Source organism: Zingiber officinale, chromosome 2A (genome assembly GCF_018446385.1).
Source record: "Zingiber officinale cultivar Zhangliang chromosome 2A, Zo_v1.1, whole genome shotgun sequence".
Classification (NCBI taxonomy): Eukaryota; Viridiplantae; Streptophyta; class Magnoliopsida; order Zingiberales; family Zingiberaceae; genus Zingiber; species Zingiber officinale.
Genome location: NC_055988.1, coordinates 1,757,196 through 1,774,644, shown reverse-complemented (window position 1 = coordinate 1,774,644; position 17,449 = coordinate 1,757,196). Strand labels below are relative to the sequence as shown.

At 45.0% G+C, this 17,449-nt stretch overlaps 1 protein-coding gene across 5 annotated transcripts in view; it reads right to left on the bottom strand.

The window, feature by feature from the left end:
* LOC122040482 (DNA-directed RNA polymerase III subunit 1-like) overlaps window positions 1–17,449 on the bottom strand; it is a 37,727-nt gene that overhangs the window by 15,001 nt on the left and 5,277 nt on the right. For 4 of the 5 annotated variants that reach the window (XM_042599809.1, XM_042599806.1, XM_042599808.1 and 1 more), the window contains exons 5-13: window positions 5,600–5,713; window positions 3,579–3,757; window positions 3,388–3,500; window positions 3,169–3,268; window positions 2,039–2,239; window positions 1,720–1,868; window positions 1,492–1,633; window positions 1,245–1,385; window positions 170–358 (exon numbers count right to left, since the gene is read on the bottom strand). In XM_042599809.1, the coding sequence (XP_042455743.1) occupies window positions 170–358; window positions 1,245–1,385; window positions 1,492–1,633; window positions 1,720–1,868; window positions 2,039–2,239; window positions 3,169–3,268; window positions 3,388–3,500; window positions 3,579–3,757; window positions 5,600–5,713 (1,328 nt within the window). The remainder of the gene's footprint in view (window positions 1–169; window positions 359–1,244; window positions 1,386–1,491; window positions 1,634–1,719; window positions 1,869–2,038; window positions 2,240–3,168; window positions 3,269–3,387; window positions 3,501–3,578; window positions 3,758–5,599; window positions 5,714–17,449) is intronic. The other variant, XM_042599807.1, reaches the window with a different exon arrangement.

Below are 17,449 nucleotides of genomic sequence, written 5' to 3'. Positions count from 1 at the left end.
AAAACAACTCAAAAAAGGATTGCAATAAGCTAATTTAAAGAAGGGGAGAAGACTGAAGCTTCAATAGCAAGCCCTATGCTTCTAACACAAGTAGAGCAAATTAACAGCAGAGACACTCATAGTGAAGTAGACACTGTATCATACAATAAAGCTTAAGAAAGAATCTTACCTTCATAATGGCTGGCGTAGGCAAATCAACAGAATCCATAGCATCACCCAGGTAGGAACACAAAAGAGAGAATGTAGCTCGATCATAGAAGGTATCTTTCCGCGTAATCAGAAATGATGAAGTCAGGAAATCCTGTGTTGAAGCAACTAATATCTCCCCATTCTTTGGAGTGCACAAGTTATTTTGAACCTATGAAGCAGCATCACATAGCTTCAGCAATGTTCATTTGAAAAAAATGGCAAGCACATATTGTATCTAGCAAATAAATGGATTATAACAAGAATGCACATTACAGTGCATGAAGCTTGCCAATACAGGTTCCTGGGGAAGAATACAATGGACACAACAACTTGAGGATACACTACATAATAATATCACCAATGTCCAACATGTTCTTCTAAAACTCATGGAAACAATAGAATAATTGGCATGTCTCACTCATCAAGCTATCTTCAATCAACATCAACTTCTTAGTGGCACGAGTTACAATCGTACGAGCATTGCAAATAAAATTGGCTTAATATTCATACAAAAGAAATAGAAGATGAAAAAATCAGACATGTGAAATCCTTTTCGGTCAGAAATAGTTATACCACTAATACATAGCACTCTTCCATATCAAGGGAAAATGTCATAGGATGCATTTGCATCATGAATTTTCTTTTTTAATTTACCATTTCCATAAAAAGAGAATATGGAAAAGAAATGATAATTAAAAGAACAAATTCACCTTCACTTTTAACTTTAAAAGTATTGAATATTACTTTTTCCAAAAGGATGATAAATTGCTTACAGAAACAAGAAACAGTCTATTTATGCACTCGTACCAATAGAAATTATCTAGCAACCATATTTTCATAAACAAGTTCCATTTTCTGTGGAGAAAGAAAGAGTAGGAATTTTTTCAATACAAATGCAGCCTTATATGCCAGCAAATGGCATTAAATTTACAATCATGGTAAACAGAGATAAGGACATCATAATATCTAACTCTTGGCTCTAGAGCAATAAAAAACACATAGAATTCAGAGGTAAAAGAATATTTAGATACAACAAAGTGACTGAAAATAAATACCCCCATAAGCGTAAGAGCTTCAGTGCGTGCTTCTTCTGTTTGAGGGACATGTAAATTCATCTCATCACCATCAAAGTCAGCATTGTAAGGGTTGCAAACAGATTCATTAAATCTCAATGTTCTCCAAGGCATTATTCTTGCCTGCATTCACAGAAAGACACCAAAAGAAAATGAAATGGAATTCCAAACGCCTCATAGGCATAATAAATAATACTAATGGAGATGAATCGTTGATACATATGCATACCCTGTGGCACATAATTGACATTCTATGCAGACTTGGCTGTCTGTTAAAAAGAACGACATCTCCATCTTCCAAATGCCTTTCTACTATAAAACCATGTTTTAGTTCACTAGCGGCAGTTTTCTTGTCCACATATCTTAAATGCCTGCATGATAGTTATTCTTGAATAAGTTGTCAGTCAATAATCCTATTTCACCGATGTAATAGAAAACCAAATAACTAACAACTTACTGTCTGGCTCCATCTGGTAGTAAAAGGAAGTTTGCCCCTGGGTATTTGTCAGGTCCATTGCATATCCGTTGTCTCAACTTTTCTATATTATGAGCAAATACCCGTTCTGGGTAAGTTAATTTCTTTGCCATAAGCATAGGGATTGCAACCTAAAATACAATCAAAGAGCAATTGACTATCCTGGTGCCAACTAAAAAAATAATAATAATAAAATTAAAATAATAATAATAATAAATAAGAGCAATTGATTAACGGGAGGAGGCAAAGTAGAATAAAATATTTTGGATCAATAAAGGTCACAATAACTTAAAAGGTTGACCTCGGTAATTTTCAAATTTGGATCTGGAGAAATGACAGTTCTTCCAGTAAATTCAGTACGTTTTCCAGACAAGTTACCACGAAAACGCCCTTGCTTCCCTTTAAGCCTCTGAACAAGGCCACGATGTTTTGAATCGGGAATTGAAGGGGCTTCACTGTTAACATATTCAACAACTTGAATTTGAAGGTGATCCCAGCATTCCTAAAAGAAAGGATAAAAGAAGAAAGGATTCAAACAAGAGTAACCAGCATAACCATAGAATCAAGGGTGTGGAATCACCCTGTGCAGAAAACAATTTTCATCAAATGAAAAAAGAAAATAGAATGTTAACATATACAAATTCAAAGAAAGAAACTTATTGATATGAATAGGACCAAGCTGTAGAATCCGAGATCAAGTTATTGAACAAGGCTTTACTCCTTTAAATATATCTCAAATGATGGAACTCGTTTCTTTTAGAATGCATAAAGAATGAGTAAAACATGTGACATTGTCAAAAAAAACAAAAAAAGGCATCATTAAGCAGAAAACTCATTTCTATAAAATTGATAACCAATACTGGAGCAAATACTGAAAACCTCCAATACAAGTCTTTAACGACCAAGATGATGAAATAATAATTTACAGCTCCTATAGCATCATTTGTTGCCATGTGACCAAAAGGTCACGGTTCGAATCCTGGAAACAGCCTCTTGCAAAAAGTAAGGTAAGGTTGCGTACAATGGATCCTTCCCCGGGACCCCGCATGGCGGGAGCTTCGTGCACCGGGCTGTCCTTTTTTTATAGCATCATTTGTCACCATATTTTCAATTCAAAGATGCCTTTTCCGGTGGCTGCTCAATACAGATCTTAGTTTGAATTACTGAAGGTTCAGTTTTAAGAACTGCTAAAGGCCAAGGTTATTAAATAAATAAATTGCTAAAGGTTCAGCTATGAAAATTGTTAAAGACCAAGGTTATTAAATTAATAGACGGACAAACTATTAATAGACCAAGGTTATAAATAAATTCCGTTGATATATTCATACAAGAAAGAAAATTGAACTGAGACAACCAACTGCAAGTCAGCTCAGATGATTATGCTACTCAAGAATTAAGTGAACATAGAAGCTACTTGGGACAAACTCTCACCAAACATTTTGGTGGGGGTGAACCACCTTCAAGGTCCTCTCGAAGAATAGAATTGGTGTTAATAATATTTTTCAGAATGCTAGTAATACCATCCTCGTTGCTGAAATGCACACAAAAAGTTACAGTATCAACATAGCAAGGTGACTGGCATGATAAAGAAATTAAAAGACGTAGTTAAAATGCATCCAATAGAAAGGGGAAAAAAAGTAAGATGCAGACCTTGAAACTCCAGCATTAACAAAAACAGAAGGACGGATGCTCACAGGTGGTATAGCAATGTTTGTCACAATAAATTTCTCAGGTCTATCAGAAAGATTAAGCAATTCACAGTCCTGCAGCACAGGGTGAAAATGTAGTCAACCAGTTCTCAGCAGAAAGCATAAATTTTCATCTTGAAAACAAGCATCTACCTCATCAAGCATTTTTTTGAAAAGAGAGAATACATTAACAGGACTTAGAGTGTGCCCAATTTGCAAAACTTTGCCACTGATGTGAGACATTGCAGCAGCAACTTCATCTTTGCTTCCATCAATGGTTCTAGAAAAATCATGAGCAATGGCTAACGAAGATCTAGCTTTTTTAATAACTCCTGCATTATGAGAAATAAATAAGCTGTAAAAGAGAAAGAGGTAGGATAATTCTATATCCCTTTTCTTATTTATGTGTAGGTATTTATATACATAAGACACCCTATAATTATGCCTATCAATTGCTAATTATAATCAATTACAATCCCGACACAATCCCTTCAATTAAGCTAATCGATAACAATCCCTGCAATTAAGATAATTACACTAAAGTCTATGGTCGAAGATGCTAAAGTATTCAACACTCTCTCTCAAGCTAGACCATATATGTCAATCATATCCGACTTGTCACAAAGTTCTGAGAATTATTTTCCTCCTAACGCTTTAGTGAAAACATCAACAACTTGGTTGGATGATGATGTGAATGGAGTGACATTTTTCTGCCCCATTACACACTCACGAATAAAGTGATAGTCAACCTCAATATGCTTAGTCCTCTCATGAAAAACCGCAATGTGAATAGTAGCTTGGTTATCACAGTACATAAGCAATGGTTCATGTCGATGAATCCTAATTCTTCAAGCAAATTCTTTAGGCATAACATCTCAGTTGCAGTGAGTCATGGCTTTGTACTCAGCTTCCGCAGTTGACCTGGCAACTTACTTCGCATGTTACTAGATTTCTCTTACAAAAGTGCAATATCCAGAAGATCGTATGTCGGTCATTGATCCAACGTAGTCGGCATCAGAATTGACTTCGAACTTTAGGTGTCCATTTCTCTTAAATGAGAATTCTTTTCCTGGAGATTTCTTAATGTGCCCACGAATCTTGATTACGGCATCCCAGTGAACTTGCTTCGGCTTATCTATAAAACGACTGACCATTCCAACTGCATAGGAGATGTCAGGTCTCATTACTATTAAATTTCCCAACAAGCTATCTATATTTTGTCATATCCTCAAAGAATTCTCCAGTATCATCCCAAACACTTGGATTGATATCCATCGGAGTATCAACTAGCTTCATTCCAAGCAATCCAGTTTCTTTGAGTAAATCTGTAACATACTTCCGTTGGCATAATGAAACTCTAGATTTGCTTTGAGCAATTTCAATTCCCAAAAAATACTTAGGATGTCTCATATCCTTAGTAACAACTACTAAAGTGTTGCTGCAAATGCTTCTTAGTTTCATCAATCCCACATCTATCACTATTGGATATTAGGATGTCATCAGTATAAACAATAAGAATGATAATCTCATTTGTGCTATGTCATACAAACACATAGCTTGAAGCCAACAACTCCAATTATATTACTGAATTTATCAAACCAGGCTCTGCGGCTTTGTTTAAGACCATAAATAATCTTTCTAAGTCTGCAAACCATAATAGCATTCTTCCCCTGAGCAACATACCTGGAGGTTACTCCATAAAAACGGTCTCGTGTAAATCGCCATAAAGGAAGGCATTTTTCGCATCTAGCGGATACAATGGCCAAGATTGATTGACGGCCTAGGAGAACATAACTTTAATAGAATTCAAACAGTAAGTAGAAGAGAATGTCTTAAAGTAGTCAACACCGTAAGTTTGTATAAATCCTTTAACCACCAGACGAGCTTTGTATCGATCAATAGTACCATCAGCTTTATACTTCAGAGTAAACACCCAACGACAAGCAACAATATTAGCTGAAGGTGGTGCAATCACAGCTCCCAAGTACCACGAGAGATAAGGACGGACATTTTTTCATCTATTGCAGTTCGCCAAGCAGAGTGTTGATAAGCCTTAGAGTAGGAAGTTGGAACTTCTGTAAACGAGAGAGAAACAACAAAAGCGCGGAAAGCATAACCAATGTAATTAAACGAGATATGGTTAGACAAAGGATGGGTAGTGCAAGAACGAATACCTTTACGAAGAGCAATGGGCAGATCAATATCAAAGGGGCAAGGAGCATCAAAGCTATAGTAAGAGGAGGTGAGGGACATGAGACAGGTTTTGGTTGAGTATGCCTCGTATACACCTGCAATGTTTAGGAGACGGAGCATATGAAATACATGGATGGTGGGATTGGTAATAGAGGAGAAGCTAATGTATCATATGACTGAGCCAGATGGGAGGAAAAGTATGATTTTGACTCAAAAAAATGTAACATCCACACAGGTGTAATTGCATTTTGTGAGTGGAAAGGCAACGATATCCTTTTTTACGTACGAGAATATCCAAGTAGGCTACATTTAATAGAGTGAAGAGACAATTTATCCAAGCTAGGAGTAAAATCATGAACAAAACTAACACAACCAAATATGCGAGGAAACACAGAGAAAATAGGTTTGGGACGAAGACATGAGAATGGGATATCCTCATGTAACATAGTAGACGATATCTTATTTATGAGGAAGCACGCTATGAGAACAACATCACCCCATAAATACTTAGGGGCATGCATGTGATCCTATTTATAAGGAAGCACACTGTAAGAACAACATCACCCCACAAATACTTAGGGGCATGCATATGACAAAGAAGTGTACAAGCTACATCTAAAATATGACGGTGTTTACGTTCAACAATTTCATTTTGTTGGGAAGTGTATGAGCAAGACGTTTGATGAATTATGCGATTTAGAATCACACAATGTAGAAACAGTTTTCTAAGTGAACTTAAGTGTATTATCAGTTGTGCGCAAGTCAATAGAATATTAGGTTTTATTTTATTATAAAATGATTTTAGCACATCAGGAACCTCACTTCTATTTTTGAGTAAATATAACTACGTCATACGTGAATAATCATCAACAAAAATTATAAAATACTGAAGGCCCCTCTAGATTCAACTCTACAAGATCCTCAAACATCACAATGAACAAGTTCAAAAGCAAAAGAACTATGTTTATCAATTCTAGAAGGAAAAGACGTACGATGGTGTTTGCCGAACTCACAGGACTCGCACGTGTCAGGACGGCCTGTAGTCACACGAAGAACAAGAGACAGAGCATTCGATAACGTGGGAATGTTATCACTTGCCAACAAATTATCCCGAACCGGTCGTAGAGTGGAATCTAAATCGGATAGGAACTTTACGACCAAGAATTCCTCCCACTGATTCTTTCGAGTCTAAGCGTCACAAGAGAGAGGATGGTATAGTAGAATTTCATCATCAGCCCCTTTAAGAGTAGCAAAGTAGTTACTAACAAACTTATCGTCTTGGCGAAGAGCGAAGAGTTTTTCATATAATTCGAAAACACGATAAATATTCTTATCATTTGAATATATGTCTCGTAAGACATCCCACATCTCTTTGGCAGTTTCCACGAATATAATATTAGTGCTCACGGATTCCCTCATACTGTTGAGGAGCCAAGCCATAACAAATCAGTCGTTCGAAACCAAATCTGAATATTTCGGATCTTTAGGGTCAGGAGGGCTTAGAATATGTTCCTTCTTTTTGTGGGATCAGGAATAGTTCAAACAGACGTAACCATAAGAGATAGTTTGTCTCATTCAATTTAATAGTGGTAGTCAAATTAGGTTTAGAACTTGAAAACGTCATCGTAGGAGAAAGTCAGATGCAGAAACTTAAGTAATAGTAGATTAGAGCAACGGCAACAACCGGATTTCGGGTAGTGATGGCACTAGGACCGTCAGTAGCGAAAGCAGGAAAAAAATAAGCAAAGAAGGAAAAAAAAAAAAGACTATTAGGCTAGAGAACTTGCTCTGATACCATGTAAAAGAGAAAGAGGTAGGATAATTCTATATCCTTTTTTCTATTTATATGTAGGTATTTATATACATAAGACATCTTATAATTATGCCTATCAATTGCTAATTATAATTAATTACAATCCCGACATAATCGCTTCAATTAAGCTAATCAATTACAATCCCTACAATTAAGCTAATTACACTAAAGTCTACAGTCAAATATGCTAAAGTATTCAACATAAGCAAACATCACAGAACAAGGCTTGAGCACAATATATTGTGTGTACAAATGTCAAACTTGTGTATGAAGTATGATACATGTATCAAAATCAAAGGAAAGGGTCCCAGCGTTGACCCGCAGACGCTCAAGTCAGTCACCGGAATATGGAGAAAAGCAGAGCAACAGTAACAACAGTAGAATTCAAGAATAACGCGTACCTCTGCCAGTGATGGACCCCCTTTTATATCGAGCTCTGGTGGGCAACGTGCACGCTTCTCGAGGCATGGGCACTCCTAGGTATCCCATAAAAAGACCTTGTCAGGAAAGTACCTCTGACACCATACCTTAACAGAGTACGCATATCCCTCATATCCCTGACGTGATATTAGAAGTTTATGTCGTACGATTTGCCTGTCGACCATGTCTCATGTCAGCGACACTATTTCCCAAAAGAATGTTGGGAGATATTACAGTGGTCCTATTGCTGGGCCGAGCGAGGTAGTCGCTCGACTGAGACTCCGCTCCGTTCGCCGTCATGTCTCGCTGCTTGGCTGAGCGTACCCCGCTCGGCCTGGCAACCTCATATTGCTCTTCTGTGCGGTAGCTATGTAGTAACCTGCTTTCCTCCGTTTGGACAAACTATCCGGTCTCCATCGACGTCTTGATAATATGACTTGAGCGCCTACTTATCATATCCTCTCAAGTCGGAAGGGTTCCCCGCTCGGACATGTCTGTCTCCTGCCCTGACTGTCCCGACCGGCCGTTGCATTTATCCTCCGTTCGGCTCTTTGACGCTTGGGCGTTGACCATTTTGACTTTGACCTCCACCGTGGTAGTTAACCCCATGCCAGGTAGGCCTCCTTCCGTCGCCACATCACAAGCCTCCCCCCAAGTCTAGTCAAAGGAGGTTGCAAGTCCAACTGATTGAACCAGTGTAGTCCTTGATGATTCCCACGCCTTTGTCGTTCGGCCACGCCTCGCCAGACTGGGTATATAATCGCCGCTCGGCTTAAGCTCTTCGAAGCAAACTGTGCTTCAGCCTTTCGGCTATGTGATGCTCGCTTATCCACACCGCTCGGGCAATGTGGCAACACTTGGGGAAATCCAGATTTCTCGGAGACCGTGCAAATCCTAATCATTATGGTCGAGCACGCGGCCATACCTTTTAATTAAACCTCATTAATGTCGTTCGATGGCTGAGCACCACGTGTCCTTTCTGCCGCCACACGTTTGACGTGACAGGCGGATATTCGCTGGCGATATGACAGGCGCCTTTTTGAATTCAACGACAGGATCTTCTCCTAATTTTTCGCAACCCTGGATCGGACGGCTCGGGTTGATCGGCCGCAAGGTTTATAAACCTCGCGTGCGTCACCGTCTTCCTTACTTCGCACACGTTCGTCTTCGAGCTCTCCGGCAACATTTAGTTTCTTCTGCCTCTCCGGCGATCTTTCCAGTAAGCTTTCGTCTCTCTCCAATCGAATCTTTTCATTGCACTTCTTCGATTTCTTTATTTTCGATGGCAAGCTCCTCACAACCCCCCGTCTCCGTCCCTGGACTCTGGTACACTTCCACCGTCCGAACGAACCACTGCCAGGTTTTTTATGCTTTTTTAGGACCAGTTTATCGCCGGTTTGCAGTTCCTGATCTACCCCTTTTTCTGTCGTTTGTAAATATTTTCACATTTCTCTCCATCAATTGATGTCGAACTCCTTTCAACTGTTGTGCAAGGTCGTCGTTCTGCGCTTGCACGGCATTCCTCTGACTCCTCGGCTCTTCCACTATTTCTATTATCCCAAATTGTCCAAGCCAGGGACTTTTCTCTTCCAAGCCCGAGTGGGCCTAGTCTTATTTGATAAGATGTCGTCCTCTAACAAATATTAGAAGGACTACTTTTTCTTCGTACGTTTCCCCGAGCAGCCAGATTTCCCGACCAACTGGCAGCTAGAAGTGCCTAACCCTCCGGAGCTCAAGAAGTGCAAGAGCCGATCAGACTACCTCCATGCAACTTCAAGCTTGACCAGTCAGAAGTACCACATCCACAAATTGCTACTGGAGGGCATCCTTTACGTGTTCGGCCTAAGCCCGATTCGCACAAAGCTCCCGTCCAGCCTAGGTATGTCCTCTCTTCTCCCAACTTTTGAATCTAACTGATTTTTCCTCCTTTTGTGCAACTCGAATCATGTTGCGCGCGTGTCTGGCCGACAAGTGCAAGCTTGTGGACGCTGAGTTCAATGTTGCGACTGAGCTGGAGGGTCGCGGTTTGCAGCCGGTCGGCTCCCACGAGGATCCACTCGGCGAGGAGGGAACCCAAGTGTTAGGGAGCGGAGTTGGGGAAAGTCGGACAGCTGCAAGCAATGTGGTGGCTGCTACAGCGGACCTTCCGCCCGAACGGTCGTCCATGGTCCCGATAGTGGTCGCTTCAGAGTCAGCAACTTCTGGCGAACCTCTAGCACATCGCCAGAGGCGCCGTGCGGAAGGGTCCTCCTGATCCGCAACCTCCGCCTTGCAAACTCCAACACTGCCCGCTTATCGACCTCCCTCCGAGCGGGGCGAGACCTCCGCGCCCGCTCCCGATCAAGGAGTCGTTATGCTTCTTGCTTCCGTATCCTCCGATCGAACACCATCATTGTCCGAGCTGCCTAAGAGGATACTAGTTGCGCCACCGGTCGCCTTCATGCCACCCTCTCTGCTGGCGACCCGGGTGTCTCGCATTCGACTAGTCTCCTCACAGCCCACGGGCAAAGCAACTTATGAACTTTCTGGTCCGAGCGGCCAGAGGTCAATAACTGCAATCATCCACTCGCCGACTGACGAGTACCGCAGTACAGACGACCCAGCGTCCCTCACCCTTGGACATCAAATAAGAATCCAAGGGTCGCTAGCACAAATATGGGTTGATGCCCAAGCCCATGCGGCAATTATAGCTCCGGGGGAACTAGCCAACAGCCACACTCAGATGTCCACTGAGATATGTATGTCTTTCTTTTTCTCCCCCTCCGCTCGGCTTATATAATTCTATCGTCGTTGCAGTATTGGGTGGAGAGTCTGGCCATGTGCCACAGGCTTGCCTATCTGGAGCATGAAGTTCATGCGTGCTCCGAGCCAAATGAACGCTGAGATGGCTCAATTAAGAGCCGATTTGGATAAGAGCTCCGAGCAGCTGGAGGCGGAGAGGAGCAAAAGTGTTGAGCAGACCACCCTATTGGCTCAGTTAAATAAACAGGCTAGTACCTTCGAGTCCAAGATCCACTCGGCCAACACCAAGAAGCTCCGGGCGATCGAAGACTTGGAGCTTAAGAACAAAGAGGCCCGAATCTTGGCGCAAAACTTGAAGGAAGTTGAGGTCGCACTGACGGCCGAGCGGGAGGCTCGATCGGCCTAACAAACTGCTGCGAAAACCCAACTCGCTGTGAAGGATGAGGAGTTGGTGGCATTGAGGGCGGAGCTAGAGACCTCCCGAGCGACCCTAGAGGCTTATCAGGGAGCAGAGTCTAACAGGTTCGAGCTGATGAAGAAGGCCTACCTCCGCTCGGACGTTTTTAATGACAAGGTCACCGATCGGGCTCTCCGCCTCTTCAACCTCGCGATTGACGGGACGCTCAACCAATTGAGAGACGGCAGTTACATTTCGATCACTCTAACAAGCAAGGTTATCAGCCGGGACAAGATGACCGAGTCGCTGCCCGACGATGTTTTGGATTATATTGAGTGAGCATGTTCATGCGAGCTTTACTTCATTTTGTACTGCCCTTCAGGAGCTTGTCATTTTTGGAGTGTTAATGAATGATCGTCCATCTGGCGAACCTTTTTTATTCGTTCGTCCCTTTGTGCCCGTTCGGAATTTTCTTTCCGGTTCGATTTGCATTTAGTTGTTCACGCATTGCTTACACACCCAAAGTGTGGCTTCGTGACCCTCCGATCGACAACGGGCTATCCATTTTCATAGTCGATCGATCAATTCAGGATTGTTGAACAGCCGCCTTATAGTGAGAACCGTTGCTTTTAAGCAGCGTTTCTCGGTTGGCCTTTTTCGTCAATAAACTACTTTTCGTCAATCTCGAATTTAAGGTCATCGCTCGACCGTTGTTAAAAATCGGGGGTTTAAGGTCGCCGCTCGACCGCTGAATGGCGTAGATATAGGTTTAAGGTCGCCGCTTAACCGTTGACGAAGACCGAGGTTTAACGTCGTCGCTCGACGGTTGACGAAGACTGGGGTTTAACGTCGTCCCTCGACGATTGATGAAGACCGAGGTTTAACGTCGTCGCTCGACGGTTGACGAAGACCGAGGTTTAACGTCGCCGCTCCACGGTTGACGAAGACCGGGGTTTAACGTCGCCGCTCAACGGTTGACGAAGACCAGGGTTTAACGTCGCCGCTCGACGATTGACGAAGACTGGGGTTTAACGTCGTCGCTCGAAGGTTGTAATGCGTAGATAAGAGTTTATAGTCACCGCTTGACTTTTAACTTGGCCAACCGACTCAAGAGTCTAGGATACTTGTGCTTTTATTAATATATGTCCTGCATCACAAAGACACACATACAGATTACATCAATGTTCACTCGCGCACCTCTCATCCGGCCCTGTAGAGTTAGAGATGGTTCGCGCTCCATGACCGCTCGAGTTGTCTTCCGTCTTCGTCCTCCAGGTAATAGGCCCTCGAGCGGAGCTTCTGTACGACCTTGTAAGGTCCCACCCATGGTGCCTTGAGCTTATTGACGTTGCCGACCAGCTTGATTCTCTTCGAAACCATATCGCCGACTTGAAAAGATCTCGGGATCACCCTCCGGTTGTAGCTCTGCTTCATACGTTGTCGGTATGCCATCAGCCGAACGGTAGCCTTGTCCCATGCCTCGTCCACCAAATCGAGCTCCATGCACCTTCGCTCGGCGTTCCCCTCATCGTAAAGATGAATCCGGTTGGATTCTACTCCGACATCCACGGGGACCACCGTACACCAGATGGAATGGTGTTACGTTGGTCGCCTCCTTCGGAGTCGTATGAAGGCCCACAGAACACTAGGGAGCTCGTCGACCCAGCTGCCTCCCGCGTAGTCGAGTCGGGCTCGTAGGCCTCTGAGGATGTCCCAGTTGGTAACTTCCGCCTAGCTGTTGCTTTGGGGGTAGGCCACAAAGGTGAATATCTGTTGAATGTCATAGCCTTTGTACCATTCCTTGAGCCTCCGACCAACGAACTGCCTCCCGTTGTCTGAGACGAGCTGGCGGGGGATGTCGAACCGACACAGGATGTTCTGTGAATTTGAGTACCATCTGTTCACTTATTTTAGCCGGCGGTTCGGCCTCCACCTACTTCGAGAAGTAATCCACCGCGACGAATAGGAACCTTCGTTGAGCAGTCGCCATGTGGAACAGCCCAACGATGTTCATGCCTCATTGGTCGAACGGGCAAGACACCGTGGACGCATTCATCTCCTCGATCGGTCAGTGCGAGATGTTGTGATACTTTTGGCAAGACAGGCAGGTGGCTACTGTCCGAGCGACATCCTCTTGAAAGGTGGGCCAAAAATATCTGGCCAGGAGAATCTTTCGAGTCAACGAACGGCCGCCCGGATGGCTTCCACAGGAGCCTTGGTGCACTTCCTGAAGGATGTACTCTACGTCCTCCGGTCCAACGTATTTGAGCAGGGGCCTTGAGAAGGCTCTCTTATATAGTTGATCCCCGACCAAGGTGAACCATCCGACCCTCTTTTTCAATTAGCGGGCCTCTTCCTGATCGGAAGGTGTGGCGCCCGATCGGAGGAATTCCATCAATGTCATCCTCCAGTCGCTCGGGAAGGTTATCCCTTCCATCCTGTTGATATGCGCCACTAATAAAACTTGCTCGATTGGCTGCTCTATCACGATCGGTGACAGGGAACTCGCTAACTTTGCCAACTCATCTGCCGCTTGATTTTTCGATCGGTGGATTTTCTGTATAATGACCTCCTGGAAGTTTGCTCTTAGCTTCTCAAAGACTTCTGCATACAACTTGAGTCGGGAGTTGCTTATCTCGAACGTCCCCGATAGCTGCTAAGCGACCAACTGAGGCTCCGAGTGAATGAGGATTTTTGTGGCTCCAACGTGTCGCGCGGCTTGCAGGTCGGCTTTCAAGGTTTCATATTCGGCTTCGTTATTGGTGGCCCGATAATCAAGTCGCACAGAGAGCTGCATTCAATCTTCTCATGGAGAAATTAGAGGATACCGATCCTGCTGCCTTGTCGGGTGAACGAACCGTCAACATATATTCTCCAAGCTGCTTCCGGCTTGGCGTTCTAGACCTTTGTGACAAAATCTGTCAAGGCCTGAGCTTTAATTGATGTTCGGGGCTAATATTGAATATCGAACTCGCTTAGTTCGGTTGTCCATTTGATTAGTCGTCCAAATGCCTCTGAGTTGAAGAGGACTCTTCTCAGGGCGTTATTGGTCATCACGATGATCGGATGTGCGAGGAAGTATGGGCGGAGTCTCCGAGCCGCAAGCACCAAAGAATAAGCTAACTTTTCAAGACTAGTGAAGCGGGACTCTGCATCTTTCAATATGGCTTAGAAAATACACGGACTGCTGTTCGTGGCCGCTCTGCTTTACTAATGCTGAGCCAACCGCATATTCGGTAGTGGACAAATAGATCCAGAGCGACTCTCCAGCACTCGGCTTAGCTAATATAGACAAGGAGTTAAGGTACTCCTTGAGCTCTTCTAACGCCCGGTTGAACTCTGCGTCCCACTGGAATTTTGTCACTCGGCGCAACACTTTGAAGAATGGCAGGCTCCGATCGGATGATTTGGATATGAACCTGGACAACGCGGTAATCCGTCCGGTCAGCCGTTAGGCCTCCTTGAAACTACGCGGTGGTGGCATGTCTTGCAGGGCCTTGACCTTGCTCGGATTCGCCTCGATCCCCCGCTCGGTGACGATGTACCCCAAGAATCGACCACTCTTTGCGCCAAACAGGCACTTACTCAGATCCAGTTTTATTCCATAAGCTCTCAGAGTTTGGCAGGTCTCCTCAATGTCTGCGCAAAGATCAACAACTCGGAGGGATTTTATTAATATGGCATCGACATATACCTCCATATTGTAGTCGATCTGTTGTCGGAACATCTTGTTCATGAGCATCTGATAAGTGGCGCCGACATTCTTGAGTCCGAACGGCATGACGTTGTAGCAGTACGTTCCGTTAGCCGTGATGAAGCTGACCTTCTCTTGATCCTCTCGGACGAGCAGCACCTGGTGGTAACCCTGATACGCGTCGAGCATACAGATCAGCTCACAGCCCGCCATGGAGTCTTCCATCTGATCTATCCGGGGCAGCAAATAAAAATTCTTCGGGCATGCCTTATTCAAGTCACGGAAGTCAATGCAGATCCGCCATTTATTGTCTGGCATGGAGACCAGCACAACATTAGCGAGGCAGTTGGAGAATTAGACTTCCCGTATATGGCCGGCCTCCAGCAGTTTCTCTACCTCCGTTCGGATGATCAGGTTTTGCTCCGCGCTGAAGTCCCTCTTCTTTTGCTTCACCAGCTGAGCGTCCGATCGGAAGTGGAGCTCGTACTGAGCGACGCTCGGTGAGATACTAGGAAGTTCGTGTGTCGACCAAGCGAACACATCGTAATTTTGTCTAACGCAGGTGACTAGCTCTACCTTCTTCGCACTCTCCAGATCGACGGCTATAAAGGTGGTTACTTCCGACCGGTTGGGGTGGATCTAAGCCTCCTCCCTTTCTTCGTAGACCAACGTAGGAGGCTTCTCCGTGATAGCGTTCACCTCCAAGCGCGGGTTTTTCCGAGCGGCCCTTGCTTCCGACTTGACCATCTCGACGTAGCATCGCCGAGCGGCCAACTGGTCGCCTTTGATTGCACCCACCTTGTCATCCACCGGGAATTTGATCTTTTGGCAATAGGTGGATACCACCGCTCGGAACTCGTTGAGAGACGGTCAGCCCAATATAACATTGTAGGCCGACGGTGAGTCGACCACAATAAAGTTGGTGGTCCTTGTCCTCTTCAGCGGCTCCTCTCCAAGCGAGACGGCCAGCCTTGCTTGGCCGAGCGGCAACACTTCGTTACCTGTGAAGCCGTAGAGCGGGGTTGTCATGGGCAACAACTCGCTTCGATTCATTTGCAGCTGATCAAACGCCTTCTTGAATATGATGTTCACCGAACTCCCTGTATCAACAAAAGTTCGGTGAATAGTGTAATTGGCGATTACCGCTTGGATGATCAACGCATCGTCGTGAGGAATCTCGATTCCCTCTAAATCTCTCAGGCTAAAGTTGATTTCGGGTCCTTCGGCACGTTCCTTGCTGCAACCAACAACATGGATTTCAAGTCGCTGAGCGTGCGACTTCCTCGCTCGGTTGGAATCACCGTCGGTCGGCCCACTGGCAATCATTCCTATTTTCCCCCGACCGGTGTTGCTCCTGTTCTCCTCTTCTCTAGCCGAATGCATGTTCCGCTCGGCAGAGGCTCGGGCGGGACTTTGATTGTTTCTTTGCCAGGGCTGATGATGGCGTGGCTCGACTGTCCTTCCTTTTTCCCTTCGACTATCGGCGCTTATATCGTCGATCGAGAGATGGGGATCGACGATGGTATCCCCGCGGGGCCGGCCTGCTAGCTGTCAGGTCGTAGCAGTCCCTGGTGTTGTGCGTTGCCGACTGGTGGAAGAAGCAGAACATCAGCGTCCACATTCTGCCTTTTGCAACCTTTGGACGAGCGGTTGCCACATGCTGAATGGCATGTGTTCTAGGCTCATGGTGTGGCAGGGCTCCTCCTGACCGAGGCCTCTTAGGGGGTTGATAATTACTCGGATGCCACCGTTCAGACACTCCCGCGGGCTCGGCAAGTGTCTCAGTCTTCCTTGCCGCCTGGCTTCTTCCACGTTGATGTAGTCGTTGGCCTTCTTTTACAGGTGACTGAAGTCCCTCGACGGCTTCCAAATGAGAAATCGGAAGAACTCTCCTTCGGTTAGCCCTTGGGTGACTAGCACATCCGAGGAGACCGCCAGGATGTCGCCATCTGATTGAAGCGCTGGATATAGGCCCTTGCTTAGCAAGAACAAGTTCACGCTCGTCTTTTGCTGGCAAAGTGGTGAAGGAATGTCATCCGAAAGTCCTTGAAGCCACAGATTGATCCGTCCGACAACCATTTGAACCAGCGTTGTGCTTATCCGGAGAGTGGTAAGGAAAACTCGACATTTAACTCTGTCAGTGTACTGATGGAGTGTGGCCGCATTGTCAAATTTGACCAAGTGGTCATCCGGGTCAATGGTTCAATTGTATTCTCCGATCGCCGACGAAGTGTAGTGCTTTGGCAAAGGGTCGTTCAAAATCCCTTCCGAAAATTGCTGATTGATCCGCTCGGACGAATCATCCATTCTGGGTGTCTTCCCTTTACTAGCGTCCCGAACGGGCACATCGTCAGAGAAAGACCCTGATTCCTGTCTGCTCGGCCCCGCTCCTCAGACGGAGTTCTGAACAATGCCCAGTGGAAGGGGATGGGTGCATTAGGCGTTTCCCCATACGTGACAGTCGGCTTCTTGCTATTACCCCGAGCGGATACCCAGTCCGCTCAGTCACCTTACTCAACCGAGCGACCCGCAGCTGAGGTTGTGGGCTCCTGCGCTTGTCGTTAGACCAACGTCTGTTGTTGTTGTTGCTCCACTATCTTTGCCGCTCGGGCTTGTATCAATATGTCGAGCTCCTCTTGCGTCAGCGTCAGCGTCAGCGTCACCGTTGTGAAGCGTCCAACGTCTTCCATCTTCCCGTTCGGATGTAAGTTGCGTTCCCACAGACGGCGCCCAAATGATCCTGTCCGAAAACGTGGAGCTGGAAA